The sequence below is a fragment of the Belonocnema kinseyi genome, chromosome 2, assembly GCF_010883055.1.
Source record: "Belonocnema kinseyi isolate 2016_QV_RU_SX_M_011 chromosome 2, B_treatae_v1, whole genome shotgun sequence".
NCBI classification, from domain to species: Eukaryota; Metazoa; Arthropoda; class Insecta; order Hymenoptera; family Cynipidae; genus Belonocnema; species Belonocnema kinseyi.
The window spans coordinates 96,195,824-96,211,235 of NC_046658.1; the positions used below are offsets into that span (position 1 = coordinate 96,195,824).

At 28.7% G+C, this 15,412-nt stretch overlaps 1 protein-coding gene across 1 annotated transcript in view; it reads right to left on the minus strand.

Annotated features, from left to right (window-relative positions):
* Positions 1–15,412, minus strand: part of LOC117168002 (homeobox protein prophet of Pit-1-like) — a 155,804-nt gene that overhangs the window by 68,845 nt on the left and 71,547 nt on the right. Inside the window, exon 4 of the mRNA XM_033353312.1 lies at positions 7,032–7,214. Within this exon, the coding sequence (XP_033209203.1) occupies positions 7,032–7,214 (183 nt within the window). The remainder of the gene's footprint in view (positions 1–7,031; positions 7,215–15,412) is intronic.

The following is a 15,412-nucleotide window of genomic DNA, read 5'->3' on the forward strand; positions in this document are numbered from 1 at the left end:
CGCCAATTAGCACAAATGGTAAGTTCCGACAGTGCCTACAAGTGTGCCTACTGGCCGCTAAATGGCAATACCGGTTTCATATGTATACACCTGGTAATAGTAAAATTTTCAACAACAAAAAATTAAATCTTAATCAAAAATAGTTGGATTTTCTTATTTGGGTTCTATAAATTATGCTCGCATATTTCGCCGAAAAAAGAGGAAAAAGGAAAAGGTTCTTGAAAAAAAGGGGGAATAGAAGAATTGCACAGGCACATACAAAAAAAAACAGTCAAAGTCCACGGAGACGACCTTTGGGGTTCTAGGTTTTTTGGGTCGCTGATTCCGAATCTTTTGTCGGTTTTTTCAGATCAGATCGCTTCCAAGCTCATTTGAAGGTCAAATGAAGAAAATGTTGCTGAAAAAATCTTAAAAATTCAGACATAGGTTTTTTAGCACGCTGAATCCGAATCCAGTGTCGGTTGACCTTCATTAGTTGAAAATCAAGGTCATTTGAAGGTCAAAGAATCAAAATAACCTCAAAAAAATTTGTAAAAATTTATATATAGGTTTTGAGGGTCGCTGAATACAAATTCAAGGTTGATTTAATCATTTCTGGTTATCTGAAGGTCATCTGAGGTCATTTGAAGGTCAAATTCAGGAAAAGGCTAAAAAAATTCAAATGTAGGTCTTTGAGCATGCTGAATCCGAATCCCGTGTCGGTTGACCTTGACGAGTTAAAGATCAAGGTCATTTGAAGGTCAAATCAATGAGGTACTGTTAAAAACAGGTTTAAAAAATTAATTTAGAATCATCTTTAGTTTTTCGTCTATATAGAAACTGGAAATATTAATTTATCTTTATCAACATTAGCTGCTGTGAATTTCTCGAAACTAAGGCAGTGTACTTTCTTATCAATATTAGCTGCTGTAGATTTCTTGAAAGAGAAAGCTTTATACCCATAAGAATGGTATATCTTTAAAAAAGAAGTGGGTTCCTTTTGCCCTAATATGGTAAAAAATATATTTTTTATAAATGTCCACATATATTTGAGGTTATGAGTGAATGTTTGCATATGTGCATGTGTGGTCGACAGGGTGTGAGGATGATACCGTAGTGTGTTCGTCGAAGAGTTGACATTGTCTTCGTCAAAGACGAAAAGCCCTTTTACTTAGCCCTGGAAAAGTAAAAGGGTTATCACCTCCAGGACGGCGGACTCACCTGCTATCAAACCAGGATCCTTGTCGAGCGGATTGATATATAGAAATATGGAAAATTTCAACAAACCTTCAACCTCATCTTCTAAACACGTGTGCCCGAAAGATGTTAACGCATTTTGCTTCATTTGTGGAACATTTATTCCGAACAAAAACGATCGACGATCGTTCAACGAAGATTTTCGGATTATATACAAAGAATGTTTTAGTTCAGATATAGTTTCGGGAGATTGGACTCCTGATAGTATTTGCAATAACTGCCGCAAAATGCTTTCTATTTGGAAAAAAACTAAAGACGATTCTAAATTGATCTTTATTAAACCCACAGAATGGAATGAGCCATCCAACGAAGATGATTGCTATTTCTGTAAAACCGATATCCGTGGGTAGGCAGTGAAAGCTCTGATGAAGTTTATAAACCAGGTGGAGTAAGCAATAGAATTGCTGAAAAATTTACACAGCCCGAACTTAATGATCTCGTAAGAGATTTGGGACTACCTAAAGATGCTGCGGAATATTTAGCTTCAGTTTTAAAAAGTAAAAATTTATTAGAAAAAGGTACGAAAGTAACGTTTTATAGAAAAAGAAATGAGAGTTTTAAGCAGTATTTCAAAGAAAAAGTCTTTGATGAAGAAAAATTAGTGTACTGTTCAAATGTTAAAGGACTGATGGAAGAACTTAAGCCAAATACTTATGAAGATGATGATTGGAGACTGTTTCTTGACTCATCAAAAATAAGTTTAAAAGCTGTAATACTTCAAAACACAAATCAATATGCCGCAGTACCTGTCGCACACTCTACGACAATGAAAGAATCCTTCACTAGTCTTAAAAAACTTCTAGAGGCCATTGAATACAAAACATATAATTGGCTTATATGTGGTGATTTGAAAGTTTCAGGTATGTTGCTAGGACAGCAGATTGGATTTACAAAGAATCCGTGTTTCTTGTGCCTTTGGGATAGTAGAGATCGCGAAAAACATTACACGAATCATAAGTGGGCTGAAAGGAAATCACTTGGAATAGGAAAAGGAATCGGCCCTGGTTGATCCAAAAAAAAGTATTGATTCCTCCATTACATATTAAATTAGGAGCCATGAAGCAATTCGTGAAAGCCTTAGATGCAAATAGTCGATGTTTTAAATACTTGGAAAAGAAGTTTCAATATAAATCTGATGCCAAGTTGAAAGAAGGGATTTTTGATGGTCCGGAAATAAGGAGACTTTTACAAGATGATAAATTTCCAACGACAATGACAAAAATTCAAAGGGATGCATGGCTCAGTTTTAAGGAAGTTGCCTGATGTCATACAAATTGCACTGCCTGCATAATCACCTGAATCGATTCCCAGAGAATTGTGGCGATTACAGTGAAGAGCAGGGAGAGCGCGTCCATCAAGACATAAAAGAAATGGAAAAGCGCTACCAAGGCAGATGGGATGTCGCTATGATGACTGATTACGGCTGGTCACTGACAAAAGAGTGTAAAACTACAGGCAAAAAGCGAAAACAACCATCACGTCGATCATTTGATAGTAAGAGAGTACGGTATGAGCGGAAAACATGAACACAAGTTGATACAAAAAAATATGTCTATCGTAATTGTTTATGAGGGACTAGTAATTTTTTGATCTTATTATGAGCTTGTACGTGAATTAATAAAGGTCTATCAAACTCGATATATGGGTTGTTATTTTCATATTTCAATGACCTTGAAAATACTAGATATGGTCAAAATGACCTAGGATTTAGATTCTACGACTCTTAAAACTTATACATAATTTTTTACAAATTTCTTTGATGTTATTTCGTTGGTTTGACCTTCAAATGACCTTGATCTTGAACTAATGAAGGTCAACCGGCACCGGATTCGGATTCAGCATGCTAAAAACCTATGTCTGAATTTTTTTAGATTTTTTCAGCAATATTTTCTTCATTTGACCTTCAAATGACCTTGAAAGCGATCTGATCTGAAAAACCCGACAAACGATTCGGAATCAGCGACCCAAAAACCATAGAACCCCAAAGGTTGCCTCCGTGGACTTTGACTTTTTTTGGTGCGCCTGTGTTGGTTTTGAAAAATTGAAGATTGAACTATTCTAGTTAAAGATTCGTCATTTTAGCTGAAGATTCATCATTTAAGTTAAAAATTCATCTCTTCTAATTTACAGTGTAATTAAAGGGTTGAAAATGCGTATTAATGTAAGAAATAAATAAAAATAAAATAAATAAAATATTAATTTAAAAAATGTATTATTTTTAGTTGAAAATGGGAGTATTTTGTTAAATTTTGTCTTTTGGTATAAAATTAATCTTCTTGTTTAAAATTTTATCTTTTTGGTTGACAATTCATTTTTTTTTTGCAACAAATTATTATTTTTTTTTTGTTACAAATTTTTTTTAAATGAAAATTTTTTTCAACTGAAAAATTAACTTTTCCAAGTTTGGTTAAAAATTGATCTTTTTTACTTAAAAATTCAACTATTTAGACGAATATTCATGTATTTTGTTAAAAACTTATTTTTTCGGGAGAAAATTATTCTTTTTGGTTGAAAATAAGATTTTGTTAATTCAACTTATTGGTTCAAAGTTTAACTGTTTTGATACAATCTTATTGTTTTGTTAGCGATATATTATTTTAGTAAAAAATTCATCTACTTGGTTGAATATTTAACTACTTCGATGAAAATTCCTTTGATTTTGTTATTGAAAACTTATTTAAACAAAAATTAAATATATCGTTATTCCATTTCTAATTACAAAATTATATGTTTTTGATTAAAAAATGATATTTTTCAGTTAAAAAATCCAACTTTCTGTTTGAAAATTCATGTATTTTGTTGAATATTAGTCTTTTTCAAAAAAAAATATTCTTCTCGGTAGTTTTTTGTTTGTGGAAAATTCAAGTGACTTGTTAAAGATTCGTCTTTTCGGGTAAAAAATGCGACTACTACGAAATAAAATTTAAGTGCTTGGTTGAATATTAATATTTTTTGTGTTGAAAATTAATGGTTTATCTGAAAATGTATCTATCCCAGTTGAAGATTCATCATTTTCGTTAAAGATTAACCATCTTAGTTAAAAATTAATTTCTTAAGTTGAAAATGAGCTATTTCGTTGAAAAATTATATTTTTTAGTTAAAAATTATATTTTTAGTAAAAATTTATATTTTTAGTTAAAAATTATATTTTTTAGTTAAAAATTTAACTACTTTAATGAAAATTCATCTTTTCCTGGTTGACAATTAATCCTCTTGGTTGAAAATACAACCCTTTGGATAAACTTCATCTGTTATGTTGCAGTTTTAGCAATGTTGGCAAAAAGTAATCCTTTTTGATTAAAAATTCGCGTGAGTGTAAGTTTTGGGAGAAATCTTAAGTAATCTTAGGAGTAATCTTAAGTAATCCAGTTTAATCCAGCGTAATCCACCTCAGCCGGACCGCATTTTCAGGAGTTGTTTACCCACTCAGTGATTTATTTGGGTAATTGCACCGTCTTGGGGCGTGGTAAATGATTTTTGGATTGTTATAAAAATGTGATTAAAAGCTAGAAATTTGACTGATTGTCAAATTATCAAAGGAAAATCGTATTACATCTTTTTAACATGAGAGCTATAAATGGAATTAGAGAAAGCAGCTGCGAGATTTTTCTGACGGTTTCATCATCAGGATAGAAATTATTGGTCCAATTGCAGCAATAAGCATTCGGTAATCTATCCGACCCAACTAATTAGTCCAAATGCAATTTACCCGTGCCGGGCACAGGCTATACGAAACCCATATGTATCAAATGTAGGAATCTACCTACATACGCTCAGGTGCACTCCAATTTGATACCTCGGTTCAAATCATTAACGAGAAACGCATCGAATTCATTTGCTTGATCGACGTATTCCGGAATTCTGTATCCGGTCGAGGATCCTTGTAAACAGGTCTCAACCCTCCGGTAACTGATATAAATTTTAAGATAAGTTCACATATGTCAAATGGTATAAATCCCGGAAGAAATTCAATATTTTTCCTGGTGGAACACGTTTTTACAAGAAAATGCCACAATTTTACAACTGTTTTTTTAACTTGTATAAAAATGTATAAGATTTAAAGACAAAATACACTAATGGAAAAAATTAAAGGGTCCAAAAATTTTTCGTATTTTTAGTGATTTTTCAGAATGCTGTATCTCAGTGAAGAATGGTCGTATCAAGGTCTTAAAAAAAAAGCATTTTGAAGCTTTAAGTTTCTAGTTTTGAGAACTTTTGGCAAACAACATTTCGAAGCTAAATGTTTTGCGCAATTTTAGCAAGTAGTGTGAGAAAAACATTTTTCAAATTTTTTTGCTTTTCTTCAATCCACGAGCTTCAAAAATTTTTCCAACTTAGCTATGGTATGGACCGTATAGCTTGCTTATTCAGCTTCAATTTGCTTTTTTAAAACCTCAATACGGCCATTTTTTACTGAAATATCGAGCTTTAAATAAAAAAGAAATCTTTTGTCTTTGATCGACTAATATTTAGTGAGCCTTTTACAGTTCAATAACCCCCAAAAAACCATGCGATGTTAAATTTCGATCAAATGAACCGTTTCCTTGTTGCAAACGGTCAAACTTTTGAAAAAATTGAAGCGTCACGTTTTTTTTGCCCCTGAACAACGTCTAATCAAGGCTAAAATAAAACAATTTCAAGCTTTTTCCCTATTTTTTCGCAAGTACCGCTGATATTTAACAAAAAAATTGTTTCTCAAAATTGTTTCGAATTTTGAAATTTTTTAAGGCTACCAATACTTGAAAAAAAATGGTAAAGACAACATTCAACATAACCTAATTCTTGTAATTTTCACAATTTTCAAAAATCCTTATTTGAAAACGCTTTTATAAAGTTTTGAATTTGAAAGTTACATAGAAGCTTTTTTCATTTGGAGATAGAAAAATTTAGAAGCTTCAAAGGAGTATTACTCTATTCATCCCTTTCTCACCCCCTTTCTACTCTCGCAAGTAGTACTAAAAATACGTTCTGACTTTGAAATGTGATTTCTCGTTCAAAAAAGGAGCGAGAAACTTTTTCAAAGAAACGTTGGAAAGCTTATAAAATTACGCATCAAACAACTCCTAATAGATATATTTTTTGAACTTTCAGAAAGAATATACCATGTGAAAAGTTTTCAAAAATATCAAAGATTTCAATTTGTACCTTTACTTTAACACATAGCATGCCCTCAGAAAGTAGTAGCAAAACCCTTAAATTTACACCACACAATTTTTGAAGTCTTAGCTTTAATCCAAGACAATAAAACTTGAAAAATCTTCAAAGTTTCCCGAGTTATAACTAAAAATGTCCAAGCTTGGCACGGGTTCCCAAGATAAGACAAAAATATCCAAACGCGTCTGAATCGAGATTAGCCTATGTTCGACATTCTTAGTCATATTTCGTGAACCCATGAATTTTTCAAAAATTTGTATTGGCTTGCAGAAAACATAAGACTTCACAAAATGAATTTCGCTCCTTTTTTTAACAATTAATTACGTTTCAAAATCAGCAGTGATTTTCAGTACAATTCGCTCTAGATATGCAAATAATTTCTGACGGTAGTGTATTAATACTTTTTTTGGAAAAGATTTTATACAGTTTTGGATTTGCAAGTGATTTAGAAACTTTTTAGGTGGAAACACTTAAAAACTTTAGAGCAGTGTTTATACATTTACCCCCTTTCATATATCAGAAACTATTATATACTAAGCAATAAATATAGCAACATAATTTAAATTAAATTTTGAAGCTTCAGAGGAGCCAAGGATTATTAAATCTGAAAAAAATGTTTATCTAGTAAAAACTATGCTAACCTGAGGGTAACGATTGATTCCGTTTATACTGTTGTGTGGGTGGGGGTAGGGTTGATAACCTCTGCCAGCACCAGGGTAAATATTCCTCATCATAGCTCCCTGACAGGCTGGAATTGGTGCGAGAGCTTTCTGTAGTTGCTTTTCCTGCTTTCGGTATTTCGCTCTCCTGTTCTGGAACCAGACCTTCAAAAAAAAAAAGAAAAAATGAGAAACAAGTCAGAATAATTAAAGGTTCATTTTGGCATAATAAGAAACAACCCCTTATAATTAAGATTAAGTACCGTAAAAAAGGGCTAACCGAGACACCTTGGGGAAACCGGGCAACTCACAATTTTATATTTCATGATTTGATTTCTTTATTCTGGATGAAAATTCTAAATATTTTCGATTATTTGTTGTGAAATAAATGTCAAAGTTTATTTAAGAGGCTGTGGAAAAATTCGCAAATAAATTCTGATAAAAATAATAATTAAATTTTTTAAAAAAGTCCTGCTTATTTTGTTATGTTATTTTTCGAAATAAAGTACTAGAAAAATTTTAATTCAGTTTTCTAAAAAATTGTACAATTACAAACTTTTGTCCCAAAAATTTTCAAAAATGGTTCTGCCGCGGAAAATTATTTTCGGAACAATATACATAGAGATGTCTGACATAATTTTTCTCTAAATTGATACAATTTCAAATTCACGTCCCAAACAAAATTTTACTGAAACGGGACAAATCTCGATATTTTTATTTGTAATTTATTCCTACTTTAGCAGAAGGTTTTGGGAATTAAATACTAGGTTATTCTACAAAACCAAATGTTGCATTAGGTTAATTTTTAGTCCCTTACTTTCGGTTATTTAGTGAAAACAATTTTCTTAATGCTACTCTAAGACTGAAAAGTAATGTTTTTTGGTTGAAGATTTGATATACCCATCGTTTCGTTAAAATCACCTGTTTGTGTTTTTAAATAAAAATATTCATGGGTTCATATTTCATTTATCACATTTTTCCTTGAGAATTAATCTTTTTTACTTTAGTTTACAAAATTTTTTAATTAGCTTTGATATCTCAAAAAAGTGTTAGAAAATCAGTGTTGGCATTATTGTTATCTTTCTAGTGTTAATTTCAATGTTTTTTATTTTATTTTTAATGTTCAAAAGAGTCTTAGTGTTATTTTTCAAAAGTGTTAGCTATCTGCTTCTTCTAACTTTTAAAATTCTTTAAAAATTCAATAAATCGTTAAATTAAAAAAAACTCATTAACGCTTCATTATAGAATTGATGTAAAAAAATTGTACGAAGAATATAAAAGTTAAAAATTTTATAATATTGATTTTTCAAATTAATGCATACTTAAAACTTTTATTTCACTTTTATAAAATTCATAAAGGGTACTTAAGAATTGAGTTCGTCACTATTAGCGAATTTGGATTTTAATAAATTTATCAACTCAAATCGTTCAGCTTCGAATTAATTAATTAAACAATTATCTGACATTACCTCTAAGAAGTATTTACTACTCTTTAGATTCTCAATTCAAAATGCAAAATTTGATATTACAATCAGAAAATCTTTTTTTATTAAAACAAAAATAATTGAATACAAACAAACAGGCGAACTTTCAACAAAATAATCAAATCCTGAACTGAAACCGATTATTGTTTAATTAAATAATTACATTTGGAACCGAATAGTTTAAATCTCAATAAAGTGATGAATTTTCAACAAAATAATTGCGTTTTTAACGAGAAAGCATTTTGCAGTCAATAAAGAAAATAAATATTATCAAACATTTTTAATTAAACAAAAAACACGAATTTTTTCAAAAACAACTAAATTTTCGAACCGAAAGTATACATTTTAACGTAATGTTAATTTTGAACCAAATAGATCAATTTTCTGAACCAAAAATTAATTTTCATCGAAATACTTGAAATTTAAACAAAAAGACGTGTTTTTAACAAAACAATGCAGTTTTTACCCAAGAAATTTTTTCCACGTCAATGAAATATATATATATTATCCAAGATGTTCATTTTTCAAGAAAAAAATACGGGTTATGTGAAAAAAACTGAATTTTCGACCTGAAAATATGTATTTTCAAAAGAAAAATAGATTATTGACAAAATATTTTAATTTTCAGCAGGATAAGAACAACTTTCATCAGGACAGTTGAACTAACATCCGAAAAGGATGCCTTTTTTATAAAAAAAATTAAATAATTATCAACCAAAAATGTAACACCTAAAATCAAAGTTTAAAAATTATTTTTTAACCAAGCAAAATTTCCTAACCAATAGAAGAGAATTTCGAACAATATAGTTTAATTTGCCACACAAAAAAATTTTACAACTAAAATCATGAATCTGCAACCAATGAAATGAATTTTGAACAAAGTAGTTCAACTGTGAATCAAATAGTTGAGTTTTTAACAAAATTTAAGTATTAATATTTCAACTAGAAAAGATTCTAATTTGAAATCAAAAATAATTGAATTCAATTTACCAAAAGGCGAACGTCTAATAAAATAGTTTAATTTTCTACCCAGAAGATTTATTGTTTACGAAGAAGACAAATTTTCAACAAAGTATATCAATTTTGACACAAATAGTTGAATATTCAACGAAAAAACGAGTTTTAGAACAAAAAATTAAATTTTCAACCAAAAATCAAAGATTTGTTTTCTTTACTACCCTAATTGATACTTTTTTGCACTGAGAAATAATATTGAACCTTTCATAAATGAATACAATGAAATTTTGTCATAATAAATTAAAATATGAGCTTGCTATTTGATTAGGAACAAAGGAAAGTTTGTTTTTTCATAACAAAGCTTAAACATTTTTCTCTAAACTTCCAGTGATACCATTTATTTTAATACATTAAACTTAATTAAAAACGGACATGCATATTATAGTAACTGCTGTTAAGCAATGATGGCAATAATTTTCGTAAACAAATACACATTTTGACCATGTTTTCACGAAGCGGTTTAATTTTAGTGTGGAATAAACTAGAAATGTCTTTTCAAAGGCCTATTGCTGTCATATTTTTTCAAATCGCAAAAAATAGTTAATGATATAAACAATTTTCATGAACAAACGTACATTTGGACTATTTTTTCATGAATGTGCTCATTTTTGTGGGATTAACTAAAGAAATTTTTTTCCTAAGAATTTTTCATATTTATGAAAATATGAAATTTTGCTATTTTTCACTATTTTTTAATTTCACAAACAACTTATATGAAGGAAGCTACATAGGAACTTAAACTTTAATCAAAAAATCAAATATTTTTTTTACCACCCTAATTTACATTTTTTCTTCTGAGAATACTGACCAAAGCATTATTGTATCCTCATATAGGCTTCAGCCTGTACAAACTTATAATTTAGAAACTATATATTAAAAATTTTACAAAATAATGAAATAAACTATCAAAAAATAAATTAAACTAAACCAGAAATATTGTCTAAATAGTCGAATAAATAATTTTTGGCGATATATATCGGCGGGAGACAGGGAGATAGGCTGATAGCGTATCGCCATTTTGCTTTGGTCAATTTCCATTGTTTCGTGGGATTAGTAAACCCATATTGGCTGAACCATAAACCCACCCTCTTGTTTGAAACCCTCAGTTTCAGTACATCGAAAGGAGAGAAAGAAGCCTGCGGCTTTTGTCGACACAGAGGATCGACGAGGGTGGCCACTACGTCGATGACGTCACTGGTGCACCACTATTGGCCAGTAACGCGCCCCTGACGTCATTTCGCGCCCTCTCATTGGCCAACGCGTTTTATCGACATTTCCATCCACCCCGAGACCCGAGAGCCGAGTGGTTGCAGAGAAGACTGAAGCATGGCGTTTTCAAAGAGACGCCTGCCTCGAAAAATATCCCCAACGATGCTCTTATCCTCATCCCTCGACAAAAAAGGCGAGACGAACAAAAAAAATTGTGAAAAAAAAATCTTTATCAAGTAGGACAATTAGTGCCACTGGGGGTCTAAAAAAGTCCTATTACTGTAATAAGCCATGTATGAATTACATAAAAATTTTTTTTCAAATTTTTATCACCACCTCCACCCTTTTAGCGTCTTATCTGTAGTCACTTTTGCCGAATAAATTTGTTTCCTAAATTAATTTATGGATCATCCAAAAATAACGGAGGATAATCAGGGTGGGAAGGGGTAAAATCTTACTGTTTCTTGTAAATTAAAAAAGTAGTTAAACTTTAAACCACACAGTTTATTTTTTAACCAAGAAGATGAATTTCCAATAAACAGTGTAATAGTTTATATTTTTAACAAGAAAAAATTTTTTATTTTGAATAAAAACCTGATGAATTAAACCACAAAAGATTGTAAATCCCACAGAATAGTTGAATTTTCAACCAAAAAGATTAATTTTCTACCTTGATAGACAAATCTTTAACAAATTACATATATTTTCAACCAAATCGTTGGATTTTTATACTTGAAAAGAAGAATTTCAAAAGAAGAATTTCATCATTAAAAAAAAATTAATTTCAAATATAAAAAATAATTTTCTACAAAATATGTAGTTGGATATTTAATCGAATAGTTTAATTTCCAACAAAAAATATTAATTTTCTCCCTAAAAAAGAAGTGTTTACAACAAATCACAGAAATTTTCAACCAAATAGTTGAATTTTTAATCTTGAAGAGATAAAGTTTCAACCAAAAACGGAATGGTTGATTTTTTATTGAAAAGAATAGATTCCTTATACAAAAAACGAATTTTTTCAAAAGATTTATGTTTTCTATCAGATAGTTGAGTTACCAAACAAAAATATGTACGCTCAACCAGAAATGTGATAGTTAATATTTCAAACTATAGAAAACATTTTTATTTAAAATAAAAAATAGCTTAATTTAAACATAAAAGACGAATTTTTGGCATACAGTTGAATCTTCAACCATCCGAGATTCATATTGAACAAAACACTTTCATTTTTAATCAGCAAAAATTTATTTTCTAAAAAACAGATAAATTTTCATATCAGATAGAAGAATTTTCAACAAGCATTACATTTCCTAGCAAGAAAGGTTTTTCGGACCATCAAGAAAAAAATTGCATGCAAAATGTTGAATTTTTATACAAATAATTGAATTTGAAAAAAATTATTTTCTATCATAAAAAACGAATCTTCAAGCAATCAAATAAATTTACCGACAAATAGTACCAAATAGTAACTATAAAAGATGAACTTTTGAACAGAAATGGATAAGTTAAATTTTCATTAGAAAAAAATAATTTTTCAATACAGGGAACAGTATTTCTGAATGCAGTTGAATTTTCAACCAAGAAGGTTGATTTTCTACCAAAAAGAATGAATTTTATACAAAATACATACCTTTTCAACCAAATACTTAAATTTTTATCAGACACCAATATGAATTTTGTACCAAAAAAGACATCTTTCAAACAAATTGCATAAATTTAGAACCAATTAGTTGAATTTTTAAACTAAAAAAGTGCATTTTAACCCAAAATACAGTAGTTAAATTTTCATGGAAAAAAATTTAATTTTAATTCAACGGAACTAATTTTCTATAGAAGTTTTGAATGTTTAAGCGAATACTAAAATTTTTAACCAAATAGTTGAATTTTCCAGACCATAAAAGACGAATCTTCAACAATTTTCATTTAAAAAAGTGAATTATCGACAAAGAAAACTTCATTTCTAAAAACGATTGCATTTTCTTCCAAATACATTTTCAACCAAAAAAGCTGTATTCTGAAGCAATCCTGTAACAGTTAATATTTCAACCAAGAAAAGATTTTCATTTTGAATAAAAAATACCTAGATTAATTCAACCCAAAAGATAAATTTTCAATAAAATAGTTGATTCTTTAAATAAAACAAATTCATTTTCAACAAGACAATTGGATTTTTTACGCAAAATTGAATTTTACTAAAAGATATTAATTTTCCCACAAAAAGAGGAATCTTTAACAAAAGAGTTGCATTTCTAACCAAATAATTGTATTTTAAGTCATAAAAGTAATTTTTCAACCAATAAGATTAGGTTTTTACCAAAAACATTAATTACTAACCAAAAAATACTGAATTTAAAATTTTAAAAATTTATGTTCAAGAAAAATTAATTTTACACAAAATAGTTACATGTTCAACAATACAGACGAGTTTTCAAAATAAAATTATGAATCATTAGATAAAAAGAATGCATTTTGAACAAAATAGCTCAACTTTTCAGAAAGTTCTTTAATTTCTAGAAAAATGAATTTTCTGCCAACAACATTATTTTCTACCAAAAAGATGAATTTTCAACCGAATAGTTCAATTTTCAAATACAAAAATCTATTCTCAGTCAAAAAAGGAATTATTACATTATTAATCAAAAAAATTAATTTTTAGCCATGAAAAATAAATTAATTTTTTTAAATTAAATTTTCATCCAAAGAGATGAATTTTCATGTAAAATCACGAATCTACAACATCAAAAAGTAAATTGGTAACAAAGTATTTTAACAGTTATTCAAATTTTTAATAAAAAAAAAAAGAATAATTCTTAACGAAAAATATAACAATTGATATTTTAGCTGAATAAGATTTTAATTTAAAATCAAAAACAGTTAATATTTCAACTAAAAATATTTTAGTTTATAATAAAAAACAGTTGAATTTACCAAAAATATGAATTTTCAACAGTAAAAAAATTTATTTTCTATCAACCAAGTTGCATTTTGAACAAAATGGGTACATTAATTTTTGAAAAAAAGTGCATATTCAACTGAAAATATCAGTTTTTAACAAAGAATCGATAGTGTCAATTTTCAGTAAAAAAGCAAATTTCTAACAAATTAGTATGACTTTCAACCAAGCAGCTGAATTTTCAACCAAAAAATATGAATTGTCAATAAAATAATAATTAAATTCTTAATAAAATATTTAAAGACTTACCTAAAGAAAATCATTTTTCAAAAAGAAAATGAAATAGTTTTATTTGCAATTTACATAATTAATTTTCGCCAAAAAGGAAACGAATTTTGAATAAAACAGTTCAATTTTCAACCAAATTAATGAATTTCCAAATGAAATAATAAATCATTTCACTATTCAGTAATATTCGACTGTTAAATTAAAAGTTCCATTGAACATTTAAAAAACTGGTAGAAAATGTATTTATTTGGTTGAAAATCTAACTATTTCGTCGAAAAATTATTTTATTTTCTTTAAAACTTATTTCTATAACTAAAAATTAAATTATTCTCTTTTTGTTGTAAATTTACCTTATTTATTTGAAAATTCATGTACTTTGTAAAAGTTATTCTTCTTTGGCAGAAAATACATCTGTTAGATGAAAATTTAACTATTGCGTTAAAAATGTATTTTATTTGGTTAACAATCTTATTTTTTCACCTAATAATTAAACTGTTCCAATTTTGATCGAGAATTGATCGTTTTGAGTTGAAAATTCAAAACTAGGTTGAAATTTCATTAAAAATTTAAAAATTAGATTTAAAATTCTTGGCTTTTGTTAAACAAAATTTTTTGTAAAAAATTGATCTTTTAGGTTAAAATTTTATTTATTTGTTTGAAAATTAGTTTTCTTATTGAAAATTAATTTTTTAACTCCAAAATTTAACTGTATAAGTTTTTATCGAATTTTCTTTACAGACTTTTTATCTTTTTTAGTTGAATATTCGTCTGTTTTGTTGAAATTTTGTACTTTTTTTGGCAGCAATGTTACCTTTTTGGTTAAATTTTTTTTATGATTGAAGGTACATATTTTTAAATAAAAGTTCACGTCTTTGGTTATATTGAACAAATTTGTTTGAAAATTTGCTCGATAATGTATTTACGTCGCGCTCGATCTTGGTGCATAGACTTTTAAAACTAAAGGTGAAAGCATCGACAACAGTAATTTGGTGATTGTTAATTCTCTTTTGTTAAAGCTCCTTCGGCTTTAACGAACACATTCTCATCACGTATCTCGTGCTTCGCACTCGAGTTTATCCCTGAAATTTTATATCATTCCCATAAATGTATATTATTATAATAATGCGTAACTTGCATCAGTATTAAAACAGAAGAAGTTTCATTGTCCCGTTATAAAAAAATGCCCATCGTCTAGGGCATTTAGAAATCAAACTTTTCTTCTCTGGCCAATCTAATAAATTAGTTTTTTCAATAGTTATTGTACTGACAGACAGACTGCCATAAATAGATACAGACAGACCGACAGGCAGACACATTCATTAAAACCTATTTTTTGGATTCTGGGGGTCTCAAAACGTGAACCTTTTGACAAAAACTAGGGGGGTCAAAATTATACAAATCTAATACGTTCTCTGATGAGAATGTAAAAATGATTTATTTGTCATGAATAATTTTTTGATAGTTACATA